We start from the raw sequence: 22,468 nt of genomic DNA, 5'->3' as shown, positions 1-22,468 counted from the left end.
TACTGCCACAAAGATTTATACAAGCAAGTGAAAAGTAAATAGGCATCAATTACAATTAACAACTGCAATATTCTTGTAGTTGTCCATTTATCAAGAGAACTAAGACGGCAACGTTGTGACCAAAGAACGACATGAACCAACTAGCCATATGGCATATTATAATATATAATCCCAGGGGATCAAGTTGGTTAGTGGCATATTGATATAGTCACAAGCATAAACTTATTACCTTCTAGTCGGCCAAACGAATTCTATATGTAGGATTGAACAATTAGGACTATAAATTATAAGGCTTATAACCTATACAAGAGTGAATATTGTTTACTTCAAAGAGATAAACAAGAATTAGCTTTGTATAATAACATGGCACGAATAACTGCTGCACTTGCTGTGATTGCCTTGTTTGCTGTATTTCCGAGCATGGAGGCAACGCAGTATGTTGTTGGTGATGACCGGGGTTGGAGTTCTAATGTTGATTACTACTCTTGGATTGCTGACAAAACTTTTCATGTTGGAGATTCTTTAGGTACCTATTTTTTGCTGCATTCATTTTACATAGAAGTTTGGTTATATGTACTGAGGATTTTGTGCCTTTTTCTTTACAGTAGTAAAATCTTGTTTAGGCTATACCTTAATTTCTTTTTAGGCTTTTTAAAACTAAATTTCTTAACGATTTGGTCATGCATGTGTTAATTGGTATGGCTTGATATACATTCTAATCCGTAGGACAAGTCATTGTACGTATGACACAATTACAGGTTGGAGGCCCTTGGTTTCAATCCGAAACATCCAACTGATTTTATGCACGTTTTAGTTTTATTTTTATATTTGATCTTGTTACAAGTACTACTAATGTCATGTAATTAGAATCTATACTTTCCCACTGTAGTACAATAACATTCTGCAATTTTGTTGCAGCAGCGTAGTAGTATATATAGTTACATATTTTTTGAGCCTATAACTCTACTCAAAATATAAATCACATTTACATCTGTGCATGTAATTCATACACTACAATTTTTTACTTATTACATGAACCAAAATATAAAAAAAAAAAAAAAAAAAAAAAAAAAAAAAATCCATGAAGTCAGAAACATGAGCAAATGAATAGTGTCTAAATTTTTGTGGATTGCTACATTAACATAATAGCATAAATTGAAACAGAAAACAAAAAAAAGCGTGTGAATTTTGAAAAAAAAAAAAAAAAATTGTTGTGAAATTCCACTTATTGGTAGTTTACTATTTACCAATAAACTTGTGTACATTAGGTATTGTAAATGAGTATAATAGCAATTCATACCCTGGTTTTTGTTTTTATTTTTCAGTTTTCATTTATCCAACTATGTCGCGTCACAATGTGCTGGTAGCAGCTAATTCTGATGCGTACGATAATTGTGATGCTGCTCCAAACTATGGGATCTGGACAAGTGGCAGCGATGTCTTTACCTTGCCCACCACGGGTACCTATTATTTCACATGTGAATATGATTGTGACTTCGGGCAGAAGATTAAGGTAGAAGTGAATAGTTGATTATATGTACTATACTAGTGTGTATCACTTCCTTTCCTGAGTGTTTTTTTTTTTTTTTTGAAAGAGGGCTAGTACGGCTGCCCTTAAGCTTTAATCATTAATAAAACTGCAGAATACATGAGGGGAATATGAAATCTGAACCCCAAATTACAATAGGCATAGAGAGAATATCTCGAGATAATAACGAGAGTCTCAATAAAAACTATGTATTTTAACATGCACCAATTAGCGAAGACTGCACAATGGGCTACTCTATTTGATTTACAAAATGTGGTGACATATCGGAAAGTAAATGCTTACTCGAAGCCATAATATACTAATAAGATTCGCTTTCCTACTATGTTGCTACCAAAAAACGCATCCGGTGACACTTAGTTTCATCCTGTCACTAGGAGGTTACGACCATTCGACAGAGCAAGAAACTCGTTGCCTTCCTAGGGCAGACAAGGCACAGAAGGTGTGTAGTCTGGGACAAAGCCATGTCGCCCTACCATGATTAGGTAGGGACTTGTTACTGACATAAAGCCATGTCGAATTAAAATAACAAAATAACCTAAATAGAAGTTATAAAACTTATTCCTTAAATAAAATAAATACCCAGCCCACCAGATTAAGCAGATCAGCCTGGAGCAGGCCCAAAAGCCTAGAAACCAAGCAAGATTGTGCGGGTCAGAGTTGCCTGTGTTGCCGGACCAGCACCTCAGCTTCCAAGGAATCACGTTGCCTCACCGGAACGTAGCCACCAATTGACAACACCGGCCGGATTGCCTCGAACCTTTATTTCAAAACGAAAACCGATCCAAAACAGGATCAATCATAACCTCTGTCAGCCTTTCTTTACCCCAAAACAAGGGAAACCGCAACGATAACTTGCCTCAGCTGCACACCAGCCTTCCCCCTCCGCGCAAATCCCTTCCGCCGCACCGCCCTTGCTTGAAATCTCCACCGCGCAGATCGGAACTGATCAAGGAAGAGACCTTCTGCTTGTCGTACCCAATCCGAACGCCACTCAGGCGCTCCCATCCTCCTGCTCCGGCCCCAGAACGACTAATCCTCATCTGTGGATGCACAGAACCAATTCGCCGTTCCGACGAAAATTTGAGAATTTTTTTTGTTTCTAGGGTTTTCGCACTGCTCCGACTTGCTTGGAGCTCTCCTTCCACTTGACAATTTTATTACATTTCAGAATTTTCCAGAGTGTTTCATTTTCTCATGAAGAAAAGATAACAACTTTGTTAATAATATTACTCTGATATATGTAGAAACTACCTTATCAATAATAAAGTCCTAAATGGTGACGATTGTTCTCATTATTTGGAAGAGGCCCTTCGTGGCTTATGGATTTACTTATACAGTTATACATGATTCTCATGTAATTTGATGTATTTTAAGGTCTATGATACTCTTCTCATCCACCAACAAATTAAAAATTTAGCAAATCACAAATAAGCCCTTGATAAAAGATGAATTCACAAATACATCTTTACAAGTTGATTTTGAGTTTATAAGGACAAAATTTTACACATAAGGACAAGTTGTTATTTTGTTGTCATATGTCAATAAGACATTTATAATTCTAACCTTACTGCATGGATGACTAAATATTAATTATTTTTTTAATTCAAACTCTTTTTTGTTCAAATCCTGCTACTGCACTCGCTGCACTTATATTTGTCCAGTTCTGCTACTACACTTGTACTTATGTTCTACTATTGCACTCGTCCAATCATGCTACTGCACTTGCTGCACTCATATTCGTCCAGTTTTACTACTACACTTGTACTCGTGTTCTGCTACTGCACTCATCATTGTATAATCCTGCTACTGCACTCGTCATCATCTAATCCTGCTACTGTAGTCGTCCAATCCTTCTATTGCACTCACTGCACTCATACTCATCCAGTTCTGCTACTACACTTGCACTCGTGTTCTGCTACTGCACTCGCCATCGTCTAATTTTGCCACTGCACTCGTCTCATCCTGCTACTCCATTTCTCGTACTCCTTCAGGTCTGCTGCTGCACTCGCACTCATCCAGTTCTGCTACTACTTGAAGATTAAGACAATATTGAAAGTTAGTTCTGTTCAACTCGAACGAGTCGTAACTTAGATCTTAGTCATCAAATTGCCACAACTAGCTGATTCCGGACGAGTCAGACGTGAGCCCTGGAAATTTATTTGTCGAGCTAAGTTGAGATCGTTGGCGAATTAATTTATGATCTCATTATTTCTTAAGTGCTCGAGAATATTTTTTTTTAAAATTCTTCACAAGTTGAAATTCTTGATTTAAGAGTTTGATAAATAAGTACGCGACATGACGAGTTCGTTGGAATTTTCTGAGAATTTTTTGGATAGCCGAGCTAATTTTTATGAATTTTGAAAGATTTGGTATTAAAGAAATTATTTAAGAAAAAAAGTCATAACCTTTTGACAATGGCATCACAGTAATTTTAACAAAAAATTGTATTAATTCGTAAGTACACATGAAATCTCAGATTTTAGGTCTACTTCATTCTCCTTGGGTTTGGGTTTTGTGTTCTTATTTATATAAATCTAATACAAGATGGGTTTTCTGTTATTTTAAATTTGGTTTGTTACTTGATTGTAATTTTCTACTCGTACTCTTTAGGCATTATACATACTAGCCCAAAGGGCCGCACTCTCGCGTACGGTTAGTGTCATCTTTGCTTATTATTACGCATAATTTTCATACTCGGTTACTGAGCAGGTGAACAGCCTTAATCCATAAGTTATATGATTGAAAACTTGGCTCGGGGTGCGCCAATTAATGATCATGCTTTTATTTGTCAATGTATGGCTTTTATTTGTCAATGTATGAAATGGGGCTCAAGTTCGACATTCCACGGATAAGTAATTAAGTATAGTGTTAGGGCACCTCCTTAAAAAATAAAAAAACTAATAATAGATGATAACAAAATTAAAATAATAAATCATAAAACTTAAAGACAGTTGCAATTAAGTTTAACAAAAATCATTAGTGGCAGCTTCAAGGTCAGCTACATGTTGATAAGATTTGTACCAGAAGCTGCATTTACAAAAGGGTAACAACACCTCTGCTGTTCATTTGAATAAGCTTGAACAGTTAAGAGGATAACCTAAACCATATATAAACATAACAAAAGTACATGAAGAACCAAAATTCACTTATTCCTTAAGTAGTTTCTTCTTGGCCTTAGTAGTGTCCTGGAGTTGGGAACCCATAATGCCGCTACTCTCTCTCACTTCATACTTGTCATTAAAGTTGGCCTGCATTGCAGCACATAAGAAGAATATAAATACTTCCCGTAGCAACAATCAGTACATTAAGAAAACATAGCTAGAGATTAAGCAACAATCTCGAGTTCTCTCCTCTCTCTAGGGTTTTAGAAAAGAATTCTCATCGTTCCGTCCGGCGGCGCGTCCGGTGACGCTGTCGTCGGACGGGATTTGGTGGCCCTTTGGGTTCGCGTCTTAGATCCGGTGATAAGGAGATCGATGGTGATGGTAGAGTAGATCAAGGCTGTTAGCGGGTGGTGGTTCCCCTGGTGTTGGCCGATGGGATCAGTGTTGGCTAGAGTGGCGGCTGGACCGCCATGGAGGCAAGGTTGGCGACGGGGAGGGGTTTCGCGGGTTTGGAGGAGGACTGGAGGTGACAAAATCGTGGCGGCGTGGCTTGGAGAGGGCCTGACTGACCCGATCTGGGTTCGATCTGATTGGTGTGGTCCGATCTGGGTTGCGGCGCCGGACTCCGATCTGGGGAAGGGGAGGTTTGGAAAGGAGGGCGACTCTCCACGGCGCGACGGGGAGGGAGTGATGTGGACGGCGATCTGGAGAAGGTGGCTGTGCGGCGCTGATGGTGGGCTGTCGGAGGTGGTTGGGCTGGGCCAGGCTGGCTTCGCAGTCTCCGGTCTGCTTGCATCATGGATTTCTGCTTGGTGGGCTCGTCCCATATTCTTGAATGAATATTGGGCCTGGGCTCTGGTGTCGGGCTCCATCTGGGTTATGTTCCTTTTACTTTTTAGCTACTTTGGTTTTTCAGCTCTTGTTTATTTTACGTTTTCAATAATTCCTGACCTTTTTTTGGTTTGGAGGTGTGGGTTTTGTCCCGGCCTGCGCATCTTGCGTACCATGTTTGCTCTAGGTAGGCGGCGAGTTCCTTGCTTTGTCAAATGGTCGCAGCCTCCTAGTGGCAGAATGAAACTTAGTGCCACCGGGCTATATTTCCGGTGGCAGCATACTGAGAAAGCTGCTAGTATTAGTAACTTATGGCTCTGCATGAGCATTATCTTTCTAGTTTGTCACCACATTTGTAAAGCGAATAGAGTAGCCTGTAGAGCACTCTTTGCTAAATAGTGCATGTTAGAATGCATATTCTTAGGTGAGGCGCCTGTTATCATCTCGGGTGGTTCTCTTGATACTTATTGCAATTCGGGGTTAAGGTACTATGTCCCCCCCATGTATTCTATGGTTTCATTAATGGATAAGGTGTAAGGGTCGCTGCACCAGCCCTTTTTCAAAAAAAAGAAAACATAGCTAGAAAATCTACAAAATAGGGATGAAATAATTTGATACATAAATCAGGCATAAAAACTTATACCTCTACTGTTAAAGAAGTAAATTATGAGAAATAAACATCAAACAAGCACAAAAGTTCAAAAAGATGAACAATAGAGCAAACTGCATAGATTGATAAAAGAATTGATTGGTTACCGACTGGCTACTTGAAAGAAGCCAAAAAACAATTGGGAAACTGATTAGTTGAAATGAGAAGAACAAAGGAAACAAAACACAACTGAATTAACATGCTTGGAACCAAATTTATTGGCCAGCCTTCCTCTTTTATGTATTACAAAATATTAATTATATGTATATATGAGGTCCTTATATGATGAACAAAAAACTATGAAAACTAAACCCAAAACCAAATGAAACATTCAACACCGAACCAAAATTCCGAAGTCGAAAAGGCATTATTATAGGTACCGAAATTCACATGGGCACATGAAAAAAAATTTCCCATAAACTTAGGAAAAGTAATCATCAACCATTGTCAACTACATCAAAGAGAACAAATCAAAACATCGAAGTTGCAGTATGCATTACAAAATCTCCAATTATAATATATTATACAGCCTTTTGTAATTAAACCAAAAGTTATAGCTTTCAACAGTACTCCATAGAGCTCGTGGACTTTGAAAGCCAAATGATTATGCAGGACCAAAGATGTATCAAACAGCCTATTGTTTTGTATGGGCTAACATTGAAGTTTTGTCGTCTTACAGAGGCCATCAATACACAACTTTCGTTGAAAATAGAAGCAAGACATGATTACTTGATTAGGGATCGAACGGCAAACCCAGCTCCTCATTCTCTCTAGCAAACCCAGCTTCTAGCTTCCCCCCCCCTTTCTTGCCAAATCTAGATCACTCCGATCTGGATCTTTGGCTTGAAGGTCGGGGGAGACATTTTCCCTCTTCGCGAGGCTTATCCCTACCCTTCTCGTGGTAGCTCCCTGCTGCCCCGGCGGTGACAAGTATGCTTTCCCTTTTGTCTTTGCTTTCCTTTCCTTCCCAGATCCCCTTTTCCAACCATTCCTAATTTTTAATTTTCAGCATACCCATCTCTCTTTGTCTCAAATCTTTGATTCATCATGGTTAAGATGCACATCCTCCTCACCCATCGGACTCCACTTCATCGATTGCTCCTTGATCCATCGGAGCTCTGTCGTCGACGTTGTTTGGATTGTCTGTTTTAACGGGTTTTTCCCGTCCCTGCGCGTAAACCCATTGAATACGGTAGTGCATCAAGGGTCTGCACGGTCTTCGGCCATCTGTCCCTTTGATCCCTCTGTGGATCAGTCTCCCTCTCCTTATCTCTTTTTCTTTTTTTCTTCTGCTTTGGTTACTGACTTTGTTTCTGAGGATGTTTTGTATGGTTTAGAGATTTGGGTTATGGAGATCTTTCGATGGGTTCTATGCTGCTGTACTTGCACGGGATTATTTTGGTTGGACTCCAAGTCTTCGTTGGCAGATCTGGTGACGTTTCTGTGTCACCTTTGGGCTTGGCTGGTGGCGGCGACGTCACTACATAATCTCTCTTCTGTTAGATCTGCACTGTGGCTGAAGATTGTAGGGCTATTTGGTTTTGTTTGTTGTTGTTTGTTGGTTTTTATTTAGGCCCGTTTTAGGTCTTTTGTTTATAATGTTGTTCTTGTTTGAATAAAAATCTTTCCATCGCCAAAAAAAAAAAAAAGCAAGTAAACCTGTCAGAAAGCATAACATACGTAATGCTGAATAAGAAAAAAAAAACAATTTGATAGGCCTTTAATTTACTATTTACAAAGATAACTATTACTCATTATGGTTGACTTAATTTCATCAAAAAAAAGAAACAACATAAGCAAGCATATAAGAAAAAAGAAAAAAGAAAAAAAGCTTATTAAGTATCCTTGCAATCTCACTATCCAAAATCTCTGAAAAGATATTTAGAGTATAAGCATGACTCATTAATTGTAACTAAACTGAATTTGGATACCACTCATGGTTTGGTTAAACTCATCCCAGCATGAATTATCAGTTATGGTAACATAATTAACAATCAAAAGGTGGAAATACAAAAACAAAAATTTCTACAGGCTACAGCTTCCAGAATTTGAAGCTTAATTAAGCCCCTATCACTTTACATTCACATAAAAACTAAATATTCTAAAAATTGTTGCAATTAGCATATAGCCAGCCAATCTCTCCCCTCCCTCTCCCCCTAGCAACTATTGCGTTACCTGAAAATTCATTACCATACCTTGCAAGTTGCAAGACACAATCTGCAACACAGACCAACTAATTTTGATAAGAGTATTCTATACCCAGAACATAAGACAAAACAAACCCAACCGATTTTGATGAAACAAACCAATAAGTTCAAAAGACAAATAAAAGTTATATCAATCATAAAGGAGAGAAAGGACTTTGTATGTTTCCTAAGGGCATGAGTCTGCTTTGTTCAATCATGATCAGAATCATAATGGAGATGACACGAAGAGGAACATTTAATCATGCAATTGGTAAACACAATTCGATGGAAAAGAAGAAGAAAATGAAGAGCAAAAGTTACCTGGAACAAAAGAATTAATCTCTCTTCAAGATATCTGCAAAATTCAGAGAAAACCAAACCGGAAATGAAAAGACCAATACATAATCATCTTTTCGAAAATCTTATACCTGAATTTTCGAATAAGGATTTTGATTTTTTATTTTCCTCTGTTCCTCTATTCGGGCTGTGTTTCCCTTTTGTATAAACTGTATCAGGTAGTTGAAGCCATCTCTGCTCCGATCACGCCCCACGATCTCCAAATGCTTCGTTCATTCCAAGATCGTGCGTACAGTAGTTCTTCGATGTTGTGCGTGAAGTTTTTTTTTTTTTTTTTTTTTCATTTCTTCTCTCTGCCGCAAGAGTCTTGTGCTTCCGTATTTATATTTTCCTACATTTTCGTGGTATTTTACAGTAATAACCCTCTTTGATATCTTTTGTTTTACTGAACTTTGTATATGTGGTGGACAATTTGGGGACTTCAAAAAATTGGTGAAGCCTTTAACACCAAAGACGACGCCTGGCTTTATAGTAGTGGAGATACAAAAGTAAAATGAGATTTTTACTGTTCAATGAATAGTCAACAGTGATTTCCAAATTTGCCCCCTATTTTCTTTGGTCTTTGACACTTTTGTCCCTTATATATATATATATATATATATATATATATATATATTAAAAGGAAAAAACACAAATATTAGCTCAATTGGATTATTGCAAATATTCTTTTTCAACAAAAAAAAAAGAAAAGATTATTGCAAATAGAAGTGAAAGATGAATATGATCTTAAAATTTATTTGTTCTTGAATCCATGGTTTTAGCTTCTTAGGATTATACAGACTTTTTATCCATCTTTATATATGACTTAGGTTTGTCAAATGTAAAATAACCTGAGTCTTGATTTAAGTTGATTTTTTCAAATAGAAATAGAAAAAGTCAGTAAACATGGTATTATATAAATGGGTGTCTTGAGTAATTCTTAAATTTTAATTTAGAACTTTTTATGTTTATCACGGATCAGTAAATTGTTATACAGATTTTTAAAAGCGTCACTGCTAAGTTTCATATGCTGCTCCTTATATTATGTTGTTTGTATCCAAAAGAAAATGAAGGGTCTTCAACACCATATGAACCAATAAGTGATACATCAGATGATGATTAGTTCAAACTTTAAATGTATGATATTTTGGTGAGATTTAACCACTTTCTTAATTTGTATGTAAAGAATATCTTTTGTTAGAATATCTCTTTCTTTTGAAAAATGTAAACACAGAAGTTTGGTTAAAATACCAACTCATACTCAACACTTCCATTTTTGAAATATGTTTATATTAAAGCCAAGTTAAAATACCAGCTTTCATAATATACAAAACGATAATATATTTCGTTAACATTTTTTATATTGTCATTTCTACCTTATTGCGTATAAAATTTAGAGAAGTTTTAAATACACACCCCAAATTACTTAATACACACTCCATACTGAATACGCCACTTATTTAATTTCTCATTCTAATATTTTACTAAATACACAACCCAAAGTACCTAAAATATCATTAATCTCAAAAATCATGAAATATACTATTATTTGACTATATTAAGGCTACTATTTAATATGATTAGTATATTCTAGTATATTAATTGATGTTTTGTAAATAACCATATTGATTACTTGTGTTAGTTATTGAGAAATCCGTAAAGATTTATTATTGTTCCCTTTAAATAGATGCATATAAATAGGTTTTGTATTATTTGAGTTCTCGATCATCCACCAAACACCATGTTGATCAAGTATAAAATTCTGAGTTGAACATTTAACTAAAATTATATCAGTAGTTTCTCCACAATAGCGGAACTACAAAGTTGTCATTAGAGGGGTTAAACAAATTAACAATTACAAAGTTTTTTCACCCGTGATGTTTTATATTAGAAAATAAATGGATTAATCATATCTCTTAAGAAAAAAAAAAGGAAATTAACAAAAAAATGGGAGTAAAGTGATCCGTTTTAAAAACATTTAATGCCATTAATTTTGAAATTTTAAATATTATGGTTTCTAACCTCACTTAATTGCAATTTATTTAAGGAAAATTAAATTAGATAGTTTCTAACTTTATTCTTGTATTAAATTAGGAGGCTATGTATAGAAATTTGTTGTGTTTATCTAACTATTTATATATAAATAGAATAATATATATAAGGAAAATATGACTATTTTTTTGTCTTCCAACGCATAGATGTTTGTTTTTGTCATTTAATTTACCTACAAAATTTAATTTAAGACAATACAAATCCGCAGCATCGCCGCCTAGTTAGGAACTGGAAAATCATATGGGGTTGGGGCAAAATGACACGCATCCGTGCACGGGTTCGGTGGTTTCCCATTGACGTCGCTGGAAGCCATGCATCAGGTTGTTGATTTTCTCTACTGGCAAATACGGTCGAGAACCGTTTCTGAAATCTAGCTGAGAAGTTGCCGCGGCGGTGGCGCTGGGTTTGAGGGTCGAGGCCGCGGGTGAGGAGCTTTCTCTTGATGTTGGTGTTCCAGAGTTCTTGATTTCATTGAATTTCCTTCCAGGTAAACCCCCTGCAATCAGAGACCATGTGCAAGAAAAGAACAAATCTTCAGGGCAACAAAACAGAGCATACATGAAATGAAAAAAAATAAAGAATTGGGTTTGTTTCAATTACTCATTTCCTAGTAAGCTATGAAGCTTGATAATAAGCTCGTCTTCTTCTTCAATGAAATTCCCATGCTTCAGTGGGTATGTTTAGATTATGGGATTCGATAATCTTGTTAAATTTTCTGGGTATCAGGTTTGGGGTAAGTTGTTGTCACGCCCCGAATTTTGAATAATAAATTCAAATCCGAAACCTGAATAATTACAATTACAAAAAACCAAATCTCGAAACTTCGAGTTCATTATTACAATTCACTCTCACAATATATTATAAAGCTCAAATGAGCATAACACACCTCACAACTTACAATTGTTGTAAAACTCTAACAATTGCTCTAACCGCACGATCACCGTCCTGGTTCTCCTGTCCTGTAGGATTACCCGCTACACAATTTGAATAGTGTACCGGGAGTTGCAACAACACAAAACCCGGTAAGCTTTTTACAGCCAGTATGAGTAAACAAGAAAGAACTGTTGATTTATTAGATTTCAAGACTACCACAAACCCACGTTACTTTCTCACTCTCATATATATATATAGACACTTATGAGTTACTCTCAATTTAGCTCATAAGATCACTCACTCTCATATATATATGTAGACACTTATGAGTTACTCTCAATTTAGCTCATAAGATCCCTCACTCTCATATATATATATAGACACTTATGAGTTACTCTCAAATTCGCTCATAAGATTTCCCAACATTTGGTAGACAGACTCATATATATATATAGACCCTTATGAGTTACTCTCAATTTCCCTCATAAGGTTACCATATATATATTGACACTTATGAGTTACTCTCAATTTCACTCATAAGGTCACTCCACATTTGGCAGACAGACTAGAGCTCTAACTGAACGTAACCACTCGTCCGGCCACAGACGTGATTACGATTTAATACTATTAATAACCACCAGCCCGGTACGAGAGCGTGATTCACTAATAGATGCCATGGTCACCTCGTGACCTAGTGATCTCCACAGATCACAACAATTTATTGTTCCTCAACAATAAAACTCAACACCTCTCACAATATATTGTTTCTCAACAATAAACTCAATACCTCTCACAATATATTGTTTCTCAACAATAAACTCAACACAACTCCAACAATACATATTATTTCACGTAATAATATATATACAGACATTCACACAGGAATGTCTAATACACCAACAATAGTTCATATGATTGCAAAATAAAGCAATTAAATATATTGGGTTCGTAATATGAACCACGTGAGGTTTACTCACCTCGATAATCCCGCTGCGTCTTCAATTCAGCTCAAAATACGATCCACAATCGTCCACCAACTCAAACCGTCAATCACCTAGTCCAATAATGATCTTGACTTAGCCAACAACTCAAATATGTAATTAAACGACGATCCAACGCTCAGATACAAATTAAACGATGATCCAACGGTCGGATCTGAATTTAATGATGATCCAACGGTCGGATCCTCACGGATCGCCTTTAGGATCATCCTCCAAAATTATCACGAAGATCCAACGGTCAGATCTTCCTGAATCGCCTTTACTAACATCTCCACAAAATTATATGAAAATCCGACGGTCAGATTCTCACGAATCGCCTTCCGAATCACTATTTCTCAATTATACGAAGATCCAACGGTCGGATCTTCGCCCGTGACCTCACAAGGTCACCGGGACAGTCATACGATCAACATATCCAAAATTGAAGCAAAACCGATGGTCAGATCTTCACAGATCGTAAACCGAAGATAAACGTAAAAACGTTAAATAGTAACGTCAAAACGTAAATCCACTATTTATCAACTTTTTCTAACATGACCATGTTATATATCAAAACGCTCGTATGGATGCATAGATCATCGCCTAGATAATGAAAACTCGAAATATGGTCTGATGCGCCGCCACAAGCGGTGGTCAGTGGGCGGTCAACGCGGCGGTCAACGCCGGTCAACCACCTCAGATGGCAAAGTGACCAACTACAAACTGGTTCAAAATGAAAGGGTGGTCGACTTTCATACCTGGAGCTAAGCCTGGTTCGGCCTAGATCGTCCTAGATCAAGCGTTGAAGTTGGATTAATCTCGTGCGTCTGATCAGATTCCAGATTGAATCAGGGACGTCGAAATCTTCAACTCGTGATCTTTCACTCCACACTCCAAATCGTCAAGCAAGGCCTATATGGGGATGATCAGGGGGAGGAGGAGATCACGAAAATGGGAACGATCGGCCCATGCAACGCCGGAAAAATGGAATTCCGGTCGGGTCGGATTCCTCTTGGCTGGCTTCTTCGATCTCCATCTGGGGGCAGCGGCGGGGCAAGGCGACACCGGAGGGAGGCCGGGCTTGGAGCGGCGATCACCATGGTGTCCGGGTCGTGGCCGGAGGACGCCGGAGGAGGAAGGAAAATCCGGGTCGGGTCGGCTAAGACCCGTTGGGTCTGACGGTCGAAAGAAGAGAGAGAACGGAGAGAGCTGGGGGACTGTTCAGCAAAAATGAAAATGTTTCGTCCTTAAATGAAAAATCAGATATTTTTCCTATTTATAGAAAATTCCCAATTTTCAAATATTCATAACTTAATCATACGAACTCCGAATATTGCGTTCTACATGTCCACGAACTCGTATCGACGAGCTCTACAACTTTCATGAAGGAAGTTTTCCCAAATTTTGAACGTATAAAAAGTCAACTTTGTTGACCCCCTAAAAACGTTCGTTTTCGAAAATAAAACCGTTCGAACTAATTCCACAACTTCTCCAAGCTTCGTACTCGCTCCTACTATCGTGAAATCATTTCTAAAAATCCACGGAATTTAATTTGGATTTTCCAGGGTATTACAGTCTACCCTCCTTAAAGAAATTTCGTCCCGAAATTTGAGCGTAAGTCAATTCCTCTCGATTAAGGTTGACCTAACCATCGAATCTCCATCTTTCCCAAAGCTGTAGTAATCTACAAAGCCTCAACCCTTGTATAAAAATACATTCCTATAGCCACTAAATCCTTTCATCACAAACGTAAACGCACAACACAACTGTTCAACATCAATCCACATCAATTACACAAAATCATCACATGGATCATCTCATAGATCCTCACATAGATCTTCACATAGATCATCACATAGATCTTCACATAGATCATCACTCTGTACTGGCATACAAGCACAGTAAACACTCTCACAAAGTGTTTCGCTACTCAATTAGCATCACGGTAAATCTCCATAGTAAAACTTAAGATGCATCACTCAAAACAAATCATCCCCAAAAGCACGCCAATAAATTATGTCATCCAATGATGATGACTTGGGCTTGCTCAATCCTTGGGTTAAGCACTAGGGCTGGCCAATTGGGCCTGAAGAAATCGGACCATCCACATTTCGAACCGGCCCAAACCACTTTGGGTTTAACATTTGGGCCTACTATTCGGGCCGAACAATTGGGCTTACCATTTGGGCCTACCATTTGGGCCTACCATTCGGGCTTACTATTTGGGCTTACTATTTGGGCTTACTATTTGGGCTTACTATTTGGGCCTACCAATCGGCCCACCAACTTCCAGCTCGGCTACGGTATGAAATTGTACATACCGTATATACGTATGCATACCGTACAGATCGTATATACGTATGCATACCGTACAACTGTATATTCGTATGCATACCGTACAGACCGTATATACGTATGTATACCGTACATACCGTATATACGTCGTATATCAAGCATATACGAGATCCAAAAATATTTGTAAGAGGTAAGGTTCGAACTCCCGACCTCAAACACGAAGGTTTTGCTCCCAACCACTGAAGCAAGAGCTGCCTTCATTAATATATGCTCACGTGTTATATTTATTATGTCATAAGCGACATAAATAAAATAACGGGGGAGGCAAGGTTCGAAACCTTAACCTGCTGCACAAGGGCTTTGCCCACCAACCACTGGAGCACAAGCTGTGCTTAATATAATGTGTACAAATGTTTTACTTATTATGTCATAAGCGAACATAATAAAAATAAACGAGAGGCAAGGTTCGAACCTCTGACCTCTTGTACATGAGCCTTGCTCTTCAACCACTAGAGCACCAGCTGCTCTCGTTACTATCCATGCAACTTCTTTTATTTATTCTATCATAAGCGATAGAATAACAACAAACTGTCGGTACACTCCACGTGCCACGACACGTCTCTTCCGTGATTTACGGAAAGCAAATCACTTTCGGCTAAAGCTGTCTGCCACAGCGTCTCGAGGTTCGGCCTGTCCCCTTACACGCTCAACACGCGCCAACAGCTTTTCCGGGTTTCGGGGCGACTTTAATCCAACGCGTGGATTCAAATTCTGAGATCGTTCATCCAACGGTGGAGATCTGCTCACCTTGTTCTATAAATAGGTGCATTCTGGAGAAAAACTGTTCACTCCAAAAGAAAAGAAATTTTTCTTCCGAGCTCAAGTCTTTCTCTCTCAACTCTTCAGCCTTTCTCTTCTCAAATCCTTTCTTCATCAATTTCAATCCTTCTCTTCTGATCTTCTCTCCCATCTAGTTGATTCAATCCCATCTTTCCTCTGAACTTTCAGATCTTCAATATTTTCCTCCAAATCTTCAATATTTTCCTCCAAATCTTCAATCCTTCTTTCTCAGATCTTTTCTTCCATTTGAAGATTCGATCTCATCTTTCCTCTGAGAATCTCAGATCTCCAATCACCAGTTCAACAACTCCAATCCTTCTAACAAAATCTCCCTCAAACACTAAACCATGTATTCCTCGATTTCCACATCCTCTCACCCCATGACCCAAGAGCCACGAACTCTGCAACTAATGGAGCTCCAAACCCCGCAACAAATGGAACCACAACAACAGCAACCAACAGAGGAGGGAGGAAACACCCAAGCAGCTGGAAGTAGTGCCAACATGGATTTCTGGCGAAGCCGTACCAGGTGGATTCCTACTCCAGAACAAATAAGAATCCTCAAGGATCTTTACTATGTCAAGGGATTTAAGTGCCCAACTACAGAGCAGATTCACGAGATCTGTCTCCAGCTGAACCAGTATGGGTATGTTGAGGGTAAGAACATTTACTTTTGGTTCCAGAACGTCAGGGCTCGAGAGAAGCAGATGAATAGGTGTAATCAGGCTGCTCCAGTGCCCATGAGAACTAGTTCTCTTGGTACTGGTAGATCCATTGATCTCAATTTTGGGTCCACTGGTTCTACTGGTGCTGGTGGATCCATCGACATCAATTTTGGGCCAGCTGGTGGATCCATTGACATCAATTTTGGGTCCACTAGTTCTACTGATGATGGTAGATCCATTGATCTCAACTTTGGTTCCACCTATTCTACTGGTAATGAAGGATTTATTTACTTAAATTTTGTTTCGTATTCTTCCTCACACTTCAACACTAATACCAGTACAACTCTTTTGGCACAACAGGAGGACAAACATCCCTGCAACAACGAGGAGGAGATCACCAGGAGGTTCAAACTCTTCCTCTGTTCCCCGTGCACGGCGAGGACGTCTTTGGTAACCTGAAGGCTACTTCCGAGGAAGGTAGCGCTTTTGGTTACTATTCTGGTGGCTCAGGCGGTTACCACAGTGGCTCAAACGTTTCTCTTGAGCTCAGCCTCAACCCATCCGGAGCTGCTGACTAGGCTTAGTATAGCATAGTCCTCGCTTTTTTTTTTTTTTTTTTTTTTTTTTTTTGTAATATAAACTCAATAAGATGGTGTGCATGTTTTCTTTCCTGTTTGTTTAACCAACAACAACACCAAGGATCGAACCTTGGTCACCCAATACTGTTTTCAAAACCATAAACAACTCTACTGCACACATCTTTCATAATGATGCAATAAAAACAATCACTCAAAAAGAATCCAACAATCAATTAAGTCGCATCGAGGTCTAGCTAGTATCCTCTGAGTCAAACCAAACACAACAATTTCATCGATAGGATTAGGGATTTATAAAGCTAAACACATCCTGAGTTAGCTAGGAAAAACCCACGTTTTTAGAGTTACTCTTACAACTCTTATAGAATCTCGATAATTCCATCTATCAATTGTTTCAACAAAAACTCACCACAATTCAATCCCTAACATTTAGCGATTCAGAAATCAAATCAAACTCCATATCATATAGTAATTCACTTGAACCACTATGGATACCTAACAAAATCACTAAAATCAATATCCGAAATTGCGTTTAACTATAACACCTAAAATCAATCACCAAAGGCACACACTCTCATCCAACATCATTCACAAGAACTGATTCTAACTCTCCCAATTAATTACACCAAAATCACTCCATTGCAAAACTTTAAGTGTCCCGCCTACTTAAACTTAAAACACACAACAACTTCAAATTCACTGCAGCCCATCTCCATACTACGATCCAAAACTTAAGAAAACTAGTTCACCACACAAAGGCCACAAAATTCAATTTCATTCACTTGAACAAAACTATATTCACAAGTCACGGTCAGGTCATCAACCCATGGTGTTCAAATGAATAAATTTCAAATCCAGTTTTCCTTGTGAATCGTAACGTATCGTTCCAAAATGATGCAAGTAACATCAACCACGTATATAAGACACATCTCGCGAACTCAATTCAAATTCAGAATCACCAAAACTACTACTAATTCCAATTCTACCAACAATCCTGATTCTGAAGGAATTATAGTACTCAACGACAACCCAAAACAATGGTCTCTCCTCTCTAACCATCGAGCACAAAATAAAATTCTTGTCTCGCACCTTAAACCCTGCTTAACAACTTACAAGCACAAGGAAGAAGTAACCGCAATAATTCCTTCCCTAACCGCAACACTACTCACAACTCCACATGAGTCAAGAATCTATTCAAGAACATTAGTATATCCAACTTAAAAAGGCAAAATTACCATCGATTAATACTCGTATCCACATTACAGACGAGCATAGGTCCAGACCATGCCTTCAACCAAACACTTCAACAATCAAAAGAACCTCATTTCCATAAAACAATCCTCGTTGACTTAACAGAGTTGAATCAAGAGGTTCCTATTCCTCAAGGATTGTAACTCGCGGCCACTGAACTTATTCTCATACGAACCTACAAGACAACTGTAAGGTTCTAAGTACAACCCCTTCGAATATCCATCACCTAAGGAGTATAGTATGCTTGGCTAATACTTGTATAACACTTAAAACACAGTATAAGTCAAATACAAATTCATATTAACCAAGTCAATACTATAGGGAATGTATTCACGTTCCCTAAACGACCTAGCGGCCTAAACAACTCCCAACACTCACGCATACCCAATGACTTAGCCAATACCAAAGAGCACACGATGGGGATCCGCTGCAGACGGGCCATCACTCGGAAGGTATTGACACATCACCAAATATGCACCTTACGCTCTGATACCAAACTGTCACGCCCCGAATTTTGAATAATAAATTCAAATCCGAAACCTGAATAATTACAATTACAAAAAACCAAATCTCGAAACTTCGAGTTCATTATTACAATTCACTCTCACAATATATTATAAAGCTCAAATGAGCATAACACACCTCACAACTTACAATTGTTGTAAAACTCTAACAATTGCTCTAACCGCACGATCACCGTCCTGGTTCTCCTGTCCTGTAGGATTACCCGCTACACAATTTGAATAGTGTACCGGGAGTTGCAACAACACAAAACCCGGTAAGCTTTTTACAGCCAGTATGAGTAAACAAGAAAGAACTGTTGATTTATTAGATTTCAAGACTACCACAAACCCACGTTACTTTCTCACTCTCATATATATATATAGACACTTATGAGTTACTCTCAATTTAGCTCATAAGATCACTCACTCTCATATATATATGTAGACACTTATGAGTTACTCTCAATTTAGCTCATAAGATCCCTCACTCTCATATATATATATAGACACTTATGAGTTACTCTCAAATTCGCTCATAAGATTTCCCAACATTTGGTAGACAGACTCATATATATATATAGACCCTTATGAGTTACTCTCAATTTCCCTCATAAGGTTACCATATATATATTGACACTTATGAGTTACTCTCAATTTCACTCATAAGGTCACTCCACATTTGGCAGACAGACTAGAGCTCTAACTGAACGTAACCACTCGTCCGGCCACAGACGTGATTACGATTTAATACTATTAATAACCACCAGCCCGGTACGAGAGCGTGATTCACTAATAGATGCCATGGTCACCTCGTGACCTAGTGATCTCCACAGATCACAACAATTTATTGTTCCTCAACAATAAAACTCAACACCTCTCACAATATATTGTTTCTCAACAATAAACTCAATACCTCTCACAATATATTGTTTCTCAACAATAAACTCAACACAACTCCAACAATACATATTATTTCACGTAATAATATATATACAGACATTCACACAGGAATGTCTAATACACCAACAATAGTTCATATGATTGCAAAATAAAGCAATTAAATATATTGGGTTCGTAATATGAACCACGTGAGGTTTACTCACCTCGATAATCCCGCTGCGTCTTCAATTCAGCTCAAAATACGATCCACAATCGTCCACCAACTCAAACCGTCAATCACCTAGTCCAATAATGATCTTGACTTAGCCAACAACTCAAATATGTAATTAAACGACGATCCAACGCTCAGATACAAATTAAACGATGATCCAACGGTCGGATCTGAATTTAATGATGATCCAACGGTCGGATCCTCACGGATCGCCTTTAGGATCATCCTCCAAAATTATCACGAAGATCCAACGGTCAGATCTTCCTGAATCGCCTTTACTAACATCTCCACAAAATTATATGAAAATCCGACGGTCAGATTCTCACGAATCGCCTTCCGAATCACTATTTCTCAATTATACGAAGATCCAACGGTCGGATCTTCGCCCGTGACCTCACAAGGTCACCGGGACAGTCATACGATCAACATATCCAAAATTGAAGCAAAACCGATGGTCAGATCTTCACAGATCGTAAACCGAAGATAAACGTAAAAACGTTAAATAGTAACGTCAAAACGTAAATCCACTATTTATCAACTTTTTCTAACATGACCATGTTATATATCAAAACGCTCGTATGGATGCATAGATCATCGCCTAGATAATGAAAACTCGAAATATGGTCTGATGCGCCGCCACAAGCGGTGGTCAGTGGGCGGTCAACGCGGCGGTCAACGCCGGTCAACCACCTCAGATGGCAAAGTGACCAACTACAAACTGGTTCAAAATGAAAGGGTGGTCGACTTTCATACCTGGAGCTAAGCCTGGTTCGGCCTAGATCGTCCTAGATCAAGCGTTGAAGTTGGATTAATCTCGTGCGTCTGATCAGATTCCAGATTGAATCAGGGACGTCGAAATCTTCAACTCGTGATCTTTCACTCCACACTCCAAATCGTCAAGCAAGGCCTATATGGGGATGATCAGGGGGAGGAGGAGATCACGAAAATGGGAACGATCGGCCCATGCAACGCCGGAAAAATGGAATTCCGGTCGGGTCGGATTCCTCTTGGCTGGCTTCTTCGATCTCCATCTGGGGGCAGCGGCGGGGCAAGGCGACACCGGAGGGAGGCCGGGCTTGGAGCGGCGATCACCATGGTGTCCGGGTCGTGGCCGGAGGACGCCGGAGGAGGAAGGAAAATCCGGGTCGGGTCGGCTAAGACCCGTTGGGTCTGACGGTCGAAAGAAGAGAGAGAACGGAGAGAGCTGGGGGACTGTTCAGCAAAAATGAAAATGTTTCGTCCTTAAATGAAAAATCAGATATTTTTCCTATTTATAGAAAATTCCCAATTTTCAAATATTCATAACTTAATCATACGAACTCCGAATATTGCGTTCTACATGTCCACGAACTCGTATCGACGAGCTCTACAACTTTCATGAAGGAAGTTTTCCCAAATTTTGAACGTATAAAAAGTCAACTTTGTTGACCCCCTAAAAACGTTCGTTTTCGAAAATAAAACCGTTCGAACTAATTCCACAACTTCTCCAAGCTTCGTACTCGCTCCTACTATCGTGAAATCATTTCTAAAAATCCACGGAATTTAATTTGGATTTTCCAGGGTATTACAGTTGTTCTTAGCCAAGTCTTTTTCGTTGCCCAATTACATCACCTCATAAACCAACTCCTTCACAATTGCATTAATGAAACATTCTGAATCTCTTATATGATCACTCCATCAATATAATAGCTAACGAAATCAAGCGATTCTTGTTGATACATCATTAATAAAGCCATATCCCATATTGGAAATTATTCTATGCACCGACGGTGCAAATGACCCAACACTTATAAGATGATCTCAACTATTGATATTTATAATTAATATTTTTATTAATAACTTAAGAGTGTATTTAATATAATCTAACCATCCATTTATGTCGGTGCAAGTGCACGTCGGTGCACTGAATACTCCCCCATCCCATATAAATAGAAGACATATAGCTAAGTCTTTCTCGATCGGAGTGGAGTTTTACCTCAGAAATTCAGCAGTTTTGATTTGAACGTACCAACGAGAATAAGGAGATAGGTGAAAATGAAATGACGGCAGCTAAGTCTTTTTGGTTGCCCAATTTCTGAGGTAAAATTGCACTCCGATCGAAACTGAGAATCTAAAATTGGACTGTAAACTGGATCAAAAATTGACTATTCGAATTTCACAAAATTGATATGAGGCTTATGATAACCCTTGCGTTTCTTCAAGCTTTCAATTTCTATCTCATTTACCCAGAAAACATGAGACTGATGAGAGAGAGAGTGTGGCCAGGCATTGTGCTGCTGTAATGCACAGTTGGAGTATTTCTCATGCCGAAGGGTTTATCTTGGGCCTAGAAAACCTATGAATTTTCCTTGACAAACTCAAAAGAGAGAGAGAAGAAAACGAAACTATTTTACAGAAGAGGAATAGAACAGGGGCAAAAATGACACAGAGCCGGCCCTGAGGGCTGCCGCCTGAGGCAGCCGTCTCAGGCCACCGGTTTCCAGGGGCCTCCGAGAAATTAATTGTGTATATATGTTATATATACTATATATATTTTCCTTTCTATCACAATCACAAATAGACGTGTTGCTCTAGTGGCAAGTTGTTTGTCTCTTTTCAAACAAACCAAGGTTTGAACCTCGCAGCCGTATTATCTTTTTTATATTTT

General features: G+C 38.6%; 1 protein-coding gene and 1 long non-coding RNA gene across 2 annotated transcripts; one reads left to right on the top strand and one right to left on the bottom strand.

The window, feature by feature from the left end:
* Positions 1–291: 291 nt before the first annotated feature.
* On the top strand, positions 292–1,784 carry LOC133717208 (mavicyanin-like). Its single transcript, XM_062143883.1, has 2 exons — positions 292–526; positions 1,326–1,784. The coding sequence occupies exons 1-2, from the start codon at positions 364–366 to the stop codon at positions 1,529–1,531; spliced, it is 369 nt and encodes a 122-aa protein (XP_061999867.1). The 5' UTR covers positions 292–363; the 3' UTR covers positions 1,532–1,784.
* Positions 1,785–8,001: 6,217 nt separating this feature from the next.
* LOC133714119 (uncharacterized) lies at positions 8,002–9,152 on the bottom strand. Its single transcript, XR_009848463.1, has 2 exons — positions 8,641–9,152; positions 8,002–8,350 (listed from the first exon to the last, which is right to left on the bottom strand). It is a non-coding gene; the product is annotated as an uncharacterized LOC133714119 (long non-coding RNA).
* Positions 9,153–22,468: the final 13,316 nt, after the last annotated feature.

Source organism: Rosa rugosa, chromosome 6 (assembly GCF_958449725.1).
Source record: "Rosa rugosa chromosome 6, drRosRugo1.1, whole genome shotgun sequence".
NCBI lineage: Eukaryota > Viridiplantae > Streptophyta > Magnoliopsida > Rosales > Rosaceae > Rosa > Rosa rugosa.
This window is presented reverse-complemented; position numbering and strand designations above follow the sequence as displayed.

What these genes read in the sequence shown, in the direction of transcription:
- LOC133717208 (XM_062143883.1), top strand. Translation starts at nt 364, where the DNA reads ATGGCACGAATAACTGCTGCACTTGCTGTGATTGCCTTGTTTGCTGTA. An exon ending in TCATGTTGGAGATTCTTTAG is followed by an intron (nt 527 to 1,325) that starts GTACCTATTTTT and finishes TTTATTTTTCAG; the next exon opens with TTTTCATTTATCCAACTATG.